The 14,392-nt window shown below is 33.2% G+C and overlaps 1 protein-coding gene across 1 annotated transcript in view; it reads right to left on the reverse strand.

The window, feature by feature from the left end:
* LOC134546228 (zinc finger CCCH domain-containing protein 15 homolog) overlaps nt 1-14,392 on the reverse strand; it is a 59,510-nt gene that overhangs the window by 21,014 nt on the left and 24,104 nt on the right. Inside the window, exons 4-5 of the mRNA XM_063388862.1 lie at nt 5,190-5,309; nt 2,958-3,164 (exon numbers count right to left, since the gene is read on the reverse strand). Of these exons, the coding sequence (XP_063244932.1) occupies nt 2,958-3,164; nt 5,190-5,309 (327 nt within the window). The remainder of the gene's footprint in view (nt 1-2,957; nt 3,165-5,189; nt 5,310-14,392) is intronic.

Raw genomic sequence — 14,392 nt, forward strand, 5'->3', positions numbered from 1 at the left:
AGCTTAGTTTTGAAAAACAGCATCACTTATACTATTTTTGAGCACTGTTTACTGGCAAACCTTCTAAGGTGATAAGAGGAATGCAACATGTGTTAAGATAACTATGGGTTGCCGGCGATTAGCCGTAGAGGAAGAAGTTGCTACTTAATTTATTTTCATTCTTCTCTCACGCTGCTCACAGTTTCAGTTGCTATGTGTCTTACACTGTAAATGTTGGAATGCAGAGGGAAAAATGAGTAGTTAATTTGCGATAAAATAAATATTTTTACGACCCTGCTAAAATTTTCAATCCAGGTAATTTTGAAGTTTGTGATTTTCCAGCATAAATCATGCTGAGTTACTAATGAAAATAACTGTAGGCCAAGTTTTTTAAAAATTTAATGTTGAATGCCATAACTCATACAGTATTTTTTAACAGTAAATGACTGTCGCGTGAGCCTTAAAAATTAGTGATGGGTCGATTCCGATTCCGGAATCGGTCAGTTCCACCGATTCCAGTATAATCGTGGGATTCAGAATACAATGGTTTTGGAATCGACCACCGATTCCTGCATTGTTTTTAAGTTTGCAAAATACATCTCCTACGCAACGTAAGAAAATATTAAAATGCATGCAATATAATTTTTCAACTACATAATACAATATATTTTTACGGAACTGATTTACGAATTACGGTGATTAACGTATTTATTTTCTTGCACCACCATTTTCCCTACAGTACAAATGCAGTATCTACTTTCCCGCTTTAAGCGAAAACATTTTTCGGAAATTACGTTGCACCAGCACTGCATTTAATAGTAAACCTTCAAAAATAATTAGACAAAACCATAAATGTTTAAAGAAAATTATGTAAATGTAAACGGTAAGTAAAATAATGTAAACATTAACTATTTGATCATGGCAGCTACATTTGCCATTGTAAACAACCTAATTTTTTTTTGTGCTACCTGCCATGGTAAACCATATGGCCATGAACAAAATCTTTGGTGACGTGAACGTGAAAATTAAGATGTTTCACATCTCTGCACTTTAAACTTTAAAGAATTAAAATGAAATAATTTTTGAATTAGATTTTACTCAAATTCACAGTGGATTACTGCGACCATATTAAAATAAGTTTAAAAGCAACATAACCAAATTGCTGTAAATCGGCGTTCTTGTGCGTGTTCAGTGATGCTCACCTTTACTTACTCTATGGATGCTCGTTTTACATTAGATATATTTTGGAAAGGCAGTTGGCTAATCTGAATTTCCAAACGTTGCTGCTGAAACGTTCGTAAATTTTTTTTTACCAAACGTAAACAATCTTTTGAAAGTAGGTAGTTGTGTTAGTTTAACAGAATTTTTTCTGATAAATTTCTGAAATAAATTAAATGTTAACAGGCGATTATTTGAAGAGTTTAAATATTTTGTGTAAGAAAATCTCACCATAAAATGTGGAAATTTTGAGATGCTAAAACAAGCACAGAACTTTCTTACTCAAGAACCGAAAATTTATTTTCTCTTTACGGTTATGAAGAACTGCAAGACTGGATGGTTTTATTCTTTTCACGAAGTGAGATAATTAAGTTCTAGGTAATATATTAAAAGTAAGCATATCTGAAATTTTATTTTAGTGTGGTACATATTTATTTCTTGTCATTTCCATCATAATAAGTTAATAAAGTTTTATTTTTACATTTCCCTCTTTATTTTTTTTTTCGCCCTGGTCCCTTGAAATATGTATAAACGAGGTTGTATTGTCATTTTATTTGGATCATTATTTAGTTGTGCTTGAAAATAAAATTCTTAACCTAACCGTACAAACCTCTTTTTTTACAATTAATTAATTGAGTTAGTAATGTAAGGTATCTAAAGTTGGTTAAGTTATAACATTATTTACAATTTATGTCATAAGACATCTTTGATTATTGGCAGTGTTTGAACACGTGTTTCGTCTAACTATATGCAAGGTTAAAAAACCAAATTGTACTAGAAATTCAAGGTAGCATAGCATAACTTGATGGTAATGAACATACTTTTTAACATTATATAAGCTGTATATAATGTTAATTTCTGCACAGAAAATGAAACACAACCCAATTACCTTTTTAAAATCATAAACAACCTTTTTTTTTCTGAGTATATTACTATGTTGAACATTGTCAGATAAAAATTAAGGAATCGGAATCGGATTCGAAGAATTAACCCTTTAATTTAAGAATCGAAAATGGAATCGGAATCGGTATATTTTAGGAATCGGCCCAACACTATTAAAAATATTTATTTTACCGCGAATAGACTATAATACAACATTTTGTGGTGTTCTGGCTTTAGTCACCTCGGGGGGAGATGTTGAAAGTTTCTCAAGGGAAAGGTAGTAAAATGGAAGGGAATTTTGGAATGTAAACCAGGAGAAGAGACTCGACATTATGCTGCCAGCACACGCCAACCTAATTGGATAAGTTTCGCGCACTTCTGCTTACGTCGCAAAAGCTACTGCTGCCATATTTTTTAACGTGTCTTATTTTTTTTGTTCTTATAGGAACATAATATATGCTGTGCATTAAAAAGTAATATTTTTATATGCTTTCATTCTGATTATTTCAATTTTCTTTCTGATTATATATTACTTGGTTTCAAAATTTCTAATTTTTCAACAGTTCCTGAAAATTAATTCATAAAATTACTGCTTCGTTAAATCTGAAATTAAAACTAGTTAAAATTGGGGTTTTAGTATATTTGTTTAAAAAGTATGGCTAGTAATATTATATGTTGGTTGATTCTAGTGTCAGGTATCTGTGGTATCAGAGTTTCAGCATCGGTATTGCAACAGTCCTATGTGAAATGTAAACTTTTTTTAATACGTGTGGGAATCTAACATTGGACATATTTCATCCTTATTTGGCTGTAACGAGTAAATCCTCTGCCACATTAGTTCTGAAGGTTCGACTGCACACTTCGGAAGTTGTCCTCACCCCCATCTGTTTGCCGGCCTTGTAATCCGAGCGCTTCCTCTCCTCCTCCCTCAGGGCAGCATCCTTCTTCTCCTTCAGCTTGCGCTTCTTCCATCCCGTGAATGTCTCCAGAGTGATCTTGGTGAGCACAGAGCCGAGGGCGGCCCGCTCACGCTCTATCAGGTCCTCCAGCGAGATTTCGTCCTTCTTCTCCTCTTTCTTGCGGTCCTGGTCGACATCACACAGCGACCCGGTGTCGAGAACTCAAACTTGTGCGGTTTGTGCAGTCAGTACCAACTAACACAGCAAGTTACTGTTACAGGGTGTCTACAAATAGCTAGTGAACCGATTTCAGGACTTTTTCAGAACCTTTTAACTAAATTTTTTACAAGTTTTTGTTATCAAAGGGTGATTTTTAAAACTAAACACAAATTCAAAACCAAACAAGAGCAGGTGTAATACAAAATTTTCTACAAATTGCAGGAAAATACATATTTTTTTTAATAAAAAAGCTAAAACGTTTTCAGAGATAATTCCTACATGCAACTATAAAAAACTGAAATGAGGCATCAAAAACCAAAAACAAGTCAGCTAAAGGCTGCTGGGAATTATTTAGGGATTTTTTCACGACTTTTATGACCAGTCCTTCAATTTACTTACTTTTTCATGACCTTCGGGACTGTTGATACCCTTAAGGGCTTAGCCACACTGGATGCAATGAGACGAGACATGACGCGACGAGACACTTTGGAGTAACCATGCTTTTGTATGTGGATGGCCACAATAAGTAAGAACGACACCTAGAGACAAATATCAGCACGACTATCTCTCAGCTTTCTCAGGAGATAGTCTCGTCACTTGCACATCAAACATGGATGCAGAAAAGTCTACAAGTGCAGTTTATGTGAAAAATGCTTATGAGACATGGGCTGAAATTGTTAATGGGATCGTAACATGAGGGATAAAGTGAGATATAGAATCCCCTAAAGGTTTAATTTCAATAAATTTAAAAACTGTACATGAATGTTGTTCTTTAATTTCTTACCCTTAGTTTCAATAGATTGGGAAGTACGTATAAATTTTTATGTTTAATACATTCTGACCCCTTTGACAGTTCTTACGGATTGTTTTTCACAAAATGGTAAAATCGTGGTTGGTAGTTATAATATGTTTATTATTAATACTCATCTTTTCATATGCTTGATTATGTTTTTAGACATGATTAACTATTTTTAAATCATATTTCCCCTTTTTTCACCGCCTTAGGGATGTAAAATTATAATTTTATATAACAGAAACATTTCATCAAAATATGTCAAAGAGTTTTTGGTTGATGCTAGAACCAACAACAGACAAACTAAAAACAGATAAAAATTTTAAAAACTATATATTTTTAGTTCCGAAAAATTTAAATAGCCGTTTACATTTGTTTTTTTCATTACTTCAAACAATTTACAGACTTTTTAACTCTTAACAGTTATATTATTATATTTATTATTTTATTATTATAACAATAATAATAATAGGGTTCAAATGTAATCAAAAGATCAGAAATCAATTCTAAAGTTCTCAATAGATTCATTTCAAAATTCTTTGTGGACATATAGGTGAAATTTGCCAAGCCTTCATTGCTCCCAATAATAGTAATCCACATACAATTTTCTTACTGTCTAGGAGAGCATTTTTTTATTAATAAATAAGATTCTGTTAGTATTAACATTCTCTACATCATCTTCAGCACGTCTCTCGTATGAAACTGAGACAGTTCAGTGGGAAAAGGCTGTTGGAGATAGTCTCGTCGCGTCACGTTTTATAGTGTCGCGTCACATTCAGTGTGTTCAAGCCCTTAGATCTTACCTATAGTGCATTCCAGCTAATATGAACACTTCTGAATAACTGCCAAAGATTTTAGTGAAGTGAAGAAAGCATTAAACAATGGAACTACTTGTCCTGAGACAGCTGAGACAGGGGAAGAGATACTATGCATAATTTTCAATTTAAAAATACATCACAAATAATTAATTAATTTTTAGTTTGAATTTCAAGCACATGCTCTTTCCTATTATTATTTTTTTAAACACCTATTTTCTTTTGTGAAAACCTACCACTCAACTTCTGGATACAATTGTGACCCTTGGGCTCTCTGAACTTGGAAAGATGCTTTTTTTGATCAAAATACATACATAACATTTGCACATGCATGTCAGTGGACAGCTAAAGATAAGATGCGAATGTGAGAAACTGTTACCTAACCTTCTTCAGCATGAATCCAGGTGGAAGGGCATGCCTGTATATACAGTTCGAGCCATTTGGGCAGCTCCAAAACCAGCCATATTTGCTCTTCTCTACCGCATCCAAGAAGAACTTGCAAATCTGAGACAAACATGATATCAGGATATCCTATACATCATACAAACTAACACACTATTAGTCAGACAATATTCAAGAAAATGAAAGGAAAAAAAAGTGCAAGCAAAATAATAAATATACACAGGTACATCATGACTTCATTTACAACAAAATTCTTCGTGAGACCAGAATTATGATTAACTTATTAGAAATCATGGTATTTTTGTATATATACATAAAAATGTACATAAAAGAAATGTACATAAATAGAAACTTTAGTTATAACAGCAAAACCCCTTATTTACACTATTCAGGAAGAACAACGGAATAAGTTCAATCTGCGGGAAAGTGTAAATTTAGGAAAAACTCTTAAAACTATTTCCAGTATGTATTCCTTCAACAAATACTTTACATTAATGAAAAATTATTATTTTTTTTATATAGCACTTGGCTTGCACTGTGCAGCATTTTCTGCAATTATTTTGCTGTTATTGACAATTGTTTTGAGTGTGCTCTTTTGCCAGATAAACATGGGCATCAATAAGTTTATCAAACTTTGATGTAATCTTTCATTTATCTGCATATGAAATAGTTTTACACACTTAAATGTTTTGCATTATTTTCACTAATCAAACAGTTATTTAAGTATGTATAGATAAAAAATACTACTAATATTTAGCACGTGTGTTATTTACACTCAAAATTCACCATAGAAACAGTCACTACGATGCGGCCACGCAAGTACAAATTACACTTAGACTTGAAACAAATAAACACCATTTTAATGCACAAATGGCTGTCAGTTACCACAAGCACTTTAGTGGTGACAAAAATATGAAACTCACCATTTTATTTTGCACTATCTATTCTTTGTGCTCTGCATTTAAAAAATTCAGGAAGTAACCCAACATTTCCCCCAAACATTTTTGAGCTTTTTAAAATTAAGGTAAACTAAGACATTTTTATCTGTGCGGACATGCAACATGTAAATAAAAAAACGTTTTTTTTTAAGTTGTATACTGTAAAAGGTCCAGCTGTTTACAGTTTTATTTATTGTCAGAATTATTATTCTAAATCAATTTATTTATTTTTTACGTTTTTAATTGATTTAAATGTATAGAATTAAGCGAAACTACAGAGATCCAACTTAATGTAAACCATTCAAGTTCACCTTAGTTTAGACATCGATAGAAGGTAATGTCCGATTTTCAACTATATATTCTTTGAAGTTGTTATTCCGTTTCTAAACTATGGACCAGAAACGCATTTCATAGTTATTTTCTCTTCATGAGTTTCATTAACTCCAGCTGGAAATACTTCTCATAGTTATCTTGTGCCATGGTTGCTACAACAAACCAAGTTAGGACTTCAAAATTAGAATAGAAGGAAAGCTGAAAGACGCCATCACGAGAAGAAGAGTTGTCCTCACGTATGGGGCTAGCCGAATACTCAGGGCCCACGCGGGAGATTTGAAGACACGCGACTACCACGATTTAGTAACAGAAATTGGCAAAGTGCTAGTTATAGGAAATTATGATTTTTTATAGTATCAGCATTAGGGAGTATCGAAGTCCCAATAAGTCTACTGTGTCGGTCGCAATTGGTTATGAGTGCGAAGAGATGACTGTGTTGCAGAGCTTGGTTCCTACTAGATCATAGAAGGTGAGACTATTCCAAGATTTAGACTTTTCAGGAGCCACAGAAATCGCCGATTTTCGACATCATTCCAGCATCCATAGCAGTAGTCGTTCTTTGCAGCTATCCGTGTGAGTTCCTGCCACCGGAGAATCTACCCAGAGCTCCGAAGGAAGCAGAGAATCTTTTCTACCGTCGCGTAGCAGCTAGTCAATTAAGATTTTTGTGTGTTCTGTCTTGACTGACATCAATCATAGCTAGGGACATATTACATCATCAACATGGGCTCATAATAATAATGAAGGATTGGCTTATAAATTAACACAAGAATTAACTTTAAAGTCATATCTAGTTTTGCGCAATTACCTTAAAAGTTAATGTTTTGACAAATGAATAACTATAATTTATCAGTTTGTCCAAGTACATACGTTTTGAGGTCAAAGCCCATTTTGAAGAAATGCATGATATGTTTAGAGCCAAACATAGTTGCATATCATTACTGGCATTAACAATATTAATTTGAAACCACTCAGAAATGTCAGAATTGTATTTATCAGTCGATAGCAGATGCATTTACATATTATGTCAGTTTATTATAACTACGTAGAATCTCACACACCTACACCAATGGCAATTTAAAACTTTATTGCTAATTTATTTTACTACACTCTTTAATCCTGAGAAATTCCTTATAAGTATTGAAAGTTCAAAGCACACTAGATACAGCAGTGACATGATGGTTGCACTGCTGGGCATATTTAAAATTGATCGCATTCATTGTACCTTCAGCACGCACGTGAGCTGCGTGTGCAAATCATCTGTCGTAGTGAGTCTCGCTGTGACAATACGAGACATGAATAACGGGAAGAAAGTAATTTCCATGATGTAATTTGTGGGAAAATAATGCATTACAATTAATGAATTGTAAATAGGACTTTAAAAAATCTTCTAAATTGCAGTAAATCATAAATTCCTAGAATGCAAATATGAGTTTCACTGTATATAAATGTAGACAAAAACATAAACAATAATATTGGTATTAACTAATTGATAGCTTATAAAGTTTTGCTTTAAATCAATTGTACTCTCTTCTGTACATTGAATAATTTTTAGAATATACAGCAATTGTCAGTTTTTTTTATATGAATTCTAAAATAAATAAATGTGTTTATTGTTTATTTCTTTTTCTTGGATAAATTAATATGTTGGTAACTATGATTCCAACATGTACTTCAATTTCACATAATCTGACATTGCTTTGTAAAAGATTAAAAGTTTGTAGCTAGTTAAGTTCACTAATGTGATACTTTAATATATACAAAATACAACACACAATGTTCTGTTGTTTAAAAGATTACCACATGTCTACATGGCCATTTTAAAATTCTTATCAAGAATTTTCCTACAAAAAATCTCTCGCAGTATTGAAGTTTAAGGGGCTGCCTACCCTACATGAAATTTCACTGTAGAAAATTCACAATTCATGTTATAAAAGGAACTTTAAGCTCAGCAGGATGCTAACTTTCAAAACAATTGGAGTTTAGTAAAGATTAATTCAAAGCTCGTAAACATGGCCAAAATGGGTATTTTGATACTGCTCTAGCTTAAAGCCTACCAACTTAACTTTGATGTAATCAAAACCACCCATGGTATGTGCACTGAGATTTGTTAAACACTTTTCAACCACTTCAAAGTCAACGAAAAGACTGCGCATCCGCTCACTCCAGAGGGGAGAAGAGACGACTGGGCAATTGATTGAATGCAGACATCAACCTTTGTGCTACCTTACAGCTGCACCAAGTAACCATAATAGCAACTTAGAGTAGGAAGGCATCTTGAACCAGGCCCAGGCCTCTAAAAAATTCTGAAAGTTTAGGAGCCAGATACAAAATCTAGGATCCAGTCTTACAGCCTTCTACCTATTTAGATTATATATCACACCACGATCAGTGGATATGTAAACAACAGTACAGTGCCCGTGATAATGCTGCAAATGCCCTGCTCGTCTGTTTTTAGGTTGCACTGTTGTCTACATTTAGATGTGCGAGGTGCACATTTAAGGCGCATGAGTGTTGCATTCGCAGTGAGTCCGTCATGACCAATCTATATGAAGTAGCCTGCCTCTCGAAGTAACGCTGTTTGATTTGCTTTGTTTTTGAAGTAACGACGCCAATAAATTACGGCATGTTTGGAAGTAGTGTGGTTATTGATTTGATGAAGCTCTTTTTTCGTTTACATGAATTTTTATTTCCATGCACACACCATGGCAACAGCACTTGTATAGCATTAAATGCAATGCTACTAGTGATGCACCGATTATGCCGCTGGTTAATCGGCAACTGCGATTATTGACCCAATGGCGATTAATCGTAATCGGCGATTACCAGGTTAGGTTATAACCGATTGCCGATTATTGTAAAATTTGTTGCTGAAACCCATACGACTTGAAAGAAAAGAAAATACATTTAAAGTTTAAACCTTAATAAGTTCTTGAATTGAAACTACAAACGGCTGAAATCTCTTAACGAATATGACCGTGGAAGGTAGGGAATGTCAACATCTCAGAGTGTACATAGATACACTCGCCTAATAATATTTGCTTGTTTCGTGAATTGTGCTCGTACATACATAACTGCCCCGTATTACTATTTACAGTATTTACCCCTTTCAATTAATTTACTTACTGTACAATTTATCCTGTTAAGTTAACGTCGTGAATGGTATTATTGTCACAATATTTACCATGGCCACAGACAAATCACACACTTGATTTCTTCGCACAAAATATTTAGTTAAGAAAATTAATGCATTTTTAAAGCTGTCACAATTCACAATATGGCATATGTTACTTATATTAGTAAATGTAAGACTGCAAAAAAAAAAAAAAAAAAAAAAATTGGACATGGTATCGTAGAAACGATGCGCCTAACTAATTTCCACTGCATGCCGTATGTCGGCCATGTTTGTTATGTATGATGTGAGGTTGGAACGGAAAACACGCACAAATACATAATAACGCCATCGGTTCACATTCCACTGCCTATACATAATTACCTTTCTCAAAGGATTCAGAAAAGCAGGCTCACGTGATGCTAATTAGTAATTAATAAACTGAAATGGTGATTATTTGGCATTTTTTAAAATTTAGTTTTTACTTTTTAGTCATTAACGGGAGTTACTAAAATAAAATACCAAATTGCAACCATAATGTTTGCACAAGTGACGATCAGAATTGAAGTTGGCAACACTGCAATAGTAAATCATGAATATTGAATACTGCAGTTTTTTTTCCGTAGACAATTGCCAATGACGACATATGGAAATTTTTCTCGGTGGATTTAATAAGTGAATCTAAAGCAAAATACTTAATATGTGGAACACTCATCTCACGAGGCAGTTGAGGGAACCGGAAGTCGTACACAACTACAAACATGTGGAACCATGCAAAAAAAGTAGGAATATTTAGTAAAAGACTTTGTTTTTTATTTCAACTTCACGCAAAAACTGATAATCGTAATCGGTAATTGCAATTATTAGTGTAATAATCGGTAATCGTAATTGTAATCGGCAAAGTATAATCGGTGCATCACTAAATGCTACAAAATAATAATAATGTGACAGATCAACAACAATATTATGCTCTTCCCTTAATAGCTATTCGCTTCCTCTACTGAAAATTTATCTCCGACGAAGGCCCGAGTTTTCAGCTTAAGGGGGCGGTTCACGTTGAACACAGAATTCGTAGTATACTTCATTGGTGATATAAATCTTTTGTGTTATGGTAATGCGATTGTAACTAGATATTCACATAAAAGAAAGGTATTACTTTAATATTTAATTTATGGCAAACACTGGAACAGTCCAAAAAGTTAATAAAAAAAATTTTTAAATATGGATCTTTATGAGACAAAAACACGTCTTGTTTCTTGCATATTATGCGTAATTATGATGCAATGTTTAGAAAATATTTTTTTTACAAATATTTTATTCTTATATTTCATTATGTATAAAAAGTGAGTATTTTACTAAACGAGACCTTTTTTAAATCAGTTTTTAATTTTTCCAAGCGCATCGCACCATGTTGAAGAAAGCCGTACATAGTAGTTAATAAATTTATATCCCTATAAATACATGATCTACTTGTTAAGCTAAGTTTCTTCTTCAATTATATAGCTCAATAATTGTTGTACGAACAGCAACTTAGACAACATGCACGAAATATTCCTTGCATGCACGAGAAAGCGGTTTGACTAGTTGATAAACTGCCAACAGAGTGCAGCTACTGTGTCAGTAACCATTTCCTGCCTTCTCGTCCTCCCGCCGCGAAGCAGCACTGACAGTGCGCGGACAGCGTTGCCATAGATATTCACGTGAATTCATGTTCCGGTGTTACTAGCAAAAACGTTTTCTTGTGAAAAATAAATAATGGGTAAAAGAAAATACCCTATCGTGTTAAAAAAAAGAGTAAAAAAGCTTTAGCAGTTCGTTTGACCTGGCAAAAAAGAAAGGAAAATGACCTGACAAAAGAAAGATGAATCCAAGCAAGTTACTGACTTGATGTAAGTTTTTGGACATACGCCATTGCTAAGCACTTTTTCTGTAGAAGAAAACTAATAAATAAATAAATAAATAAATAAAAATACCCAAAAAAACAAAAAACACAAATTAAGCAAAAAAATTGCTGTTGTCAACAGGATATAAACACCACAAAATATTCCGTAATAGGAATATGGTCAACAAAGAAAAACAAGAATAATGTTCTAAGAGAACGAAAAAAAAAAAAAAAAAAAAAATAAACAAATGATGACACAAAAATATTGAACCCAAAAAAAAATCAGCACAACGGTTGAAACGAGACAAAAACACGACAAAACGAAAATACGAAACAAACACAATAGTTTTTCCAAAACAGAATAGAACGTTAAAAAAACCCACAAATGATGACAGCACAAAAATATTGAACCCAAAAACATTCAGCACAACAGTTGAAACGAGACAAAAACACGACAAAACGAAAAGACGAAACAAACACAATAGTTTTTCCAAAACAGAAACAAGCGACGTTTCGGGAACTGCTATCTGCTCCCGTCGTGGCGTTATGTCCAAAAACTTACATCAAGTCATGCACTCCCGTTGCACAAATCTTTCAAAGATAATAAGCAAGTTACTGAAGTAAACCAATTCCAGGATGCCCTACAGTAAGTAAATTTAATTTAATTTATTAATTTTAAATATGTAATCCTTAAATATCACAATGTTCTGCCGGGATATGTTCTTGTTGCTTTACTAGACATTCGCGAACTGCGTATTTATTTTTATCTTGCTGCAGTATAAACTCTATAAACCTCATTGTTTCTTAGCTGTTTTTGAGAAATTTTTTATATTTGGGCTCGGTTGTATACCTTTAAACTATAGTGATAATTAGAGTATAAATATTCGCGAGGTCAGTAACAGACGGTGATGTCACTTCAGTAGTGCTACATTATCTTTGTTCTAATCCAGTGAACATGTGATTGAACCCACATTTTTTAGTTATATTATTATTTACTTAAGTCTTGAGTATGCATATAATCCATTGACAGCAACGCAGACGCACAATTATATAACAGTATGCAATTCGTCTTGAAATAAATCAGTGACACATAATTTTTTTCTAGTGTCGTAAACCTCAGTAACAAGAGGAACACAAGCGCACGTAGCGTCGTTTATATCAAAACAATACCGTCAGAAGGCCTACCCCGAAGCATCAGTGATTGACAAATAAATAAATAAACTTAACGTTTTCACTAAAAATACGAAAAATATATCTAATGTCTTTCTTTATGTAACTACAATATAACTAATATTGACTTTACCTGAGAAGGCCTGGAAAAAATCGGAGTTAATAATAAAACCAGCAAGAGAATGTAGAAACAATCGTATTCTTCAAATGTGTTAACAAGTAACCAATGAATAGTTAACAATATTGTTTGATTAAGATAATACACATCAGTGATTAGTATACATTAAATGCCATCGGTCCTGGAACCTGTGAATTTTTCATGCCTCTCATCGGCTTGACAATTTGTGTTTAGTAGGTATATTAAAGATAAAAAATAAGTTTCAGGAAAATGCTTTATGCTTAGACTTTTTTTTATCAAAGACAAAAAATCTTGACTGACCGAGTTAAAAATATTAGGCATTATCCTCTTTGTGAGTGGATATTATCTAAGTACCTATAGTCTACCAATTTCTACAACATTCAAAGTACGGCCAAATAAAAAATATTGAATGATATTAGTCAGAAAGTGTGTCTACTGGTGTACCACAAGATTTTGAAACATTTTTGAGAAAATTAATTTTAAACAGGAAAATGTTGAGCTACAAATGTATAAAAAGGCTGCACCAAGAGGCTCAAGTTAGATTTTAGGCCGGCGAGGGGATCTTTAAAATATTCTCCCTGGGATCAGGACTAAGTTTTTGTAATCTTCCATTCACCATAATACCATGGAAGGCAATGGCAAACCACTGTAGCATCATCGGAAAAACCTACGCCCCGGACACGCAGTCAAATTTCATGTTTGTGGGCAGAGTTTTATTGGGATCTCCTCTAATTTTTGTATTTTTTACATTGATACACTAGGTAATATACGAATTTCTTAAATAAGAATTATTATTTGTTTGTTTTCTTGGAGAGTAGTTTTAAATTTAATACACGTCTGGCCTCGAAATGAAGCCCAGTAGGATGTCCCTTCAGAGTGGATGCCTATCCTGCCAATGTTTCTTTTGAAGAAGAGTGCCGTGCGGTCAAGCTGTAGCACATAGTTTTGATTACTAAATATTTAATGAAAGCTTAAATTAAACATATAATAGAGTCCTTTATGTATTAAACCATTATAATAACAAATAAAAAATTAAATGGCCTACATATTACAAATGTAAATGAAAAGTTAAGAAAACCAGGAAATAATAATTGGAAATGAATAATAATTGGAGTGAAAATGGCTAGAAGTTTTGCATGACTTTTGTTGCAGTTTTCAAGAAAAAAATTAATATATTTATAGTTGTATATTAATGACAATTCTTTCAGACGAAAATACATAATTTTTAAATTGTTCATAAGGTCTCGTCGACAGCGCGGAACTCGCACACAAATCTCGCACCAAAAGATAGCTTCCAACAGGAAGATAATTTTAGTTTGGTATTAAAGTTCCGGTACAACAATAAACTGGAAATTAAGATTTTACTTATTTGTATATTGCTTGTTAATTTTTACGTCGTCGAACTAGATAAGCAAATCAGACAGGCAAACCATGTTCTAAACGTGTATGTACTAACTATTACTTTTAAGACCATTCTTAGTGTGCAATTTTTACGGTGTTTTCAAAAACAGCTACAAAATATTATTTTTGGAATGTTTATTATGATATTTAATAGGCGTCTGCGAGCAGAAGATTTTCACTTCGAGTCGAGCTCGAGCGAGTTTGCTAAAA

The sequence above is a fragment of the Bacillus rossius genome, chromosome 1 (genome assembly GCF_032445375.1).
Source record: "Bacillus rossius redtenbacheri isolate Brsri chromosome 1, Brsri_v3, whole genome shotgun sequence".
Taxonomy (NCBI): Eukaryota; Metazoa; Arthropoda; class Insecta; order Phasmatodea; family Bacillidae; genus Bacillus; species Bacillus rossius.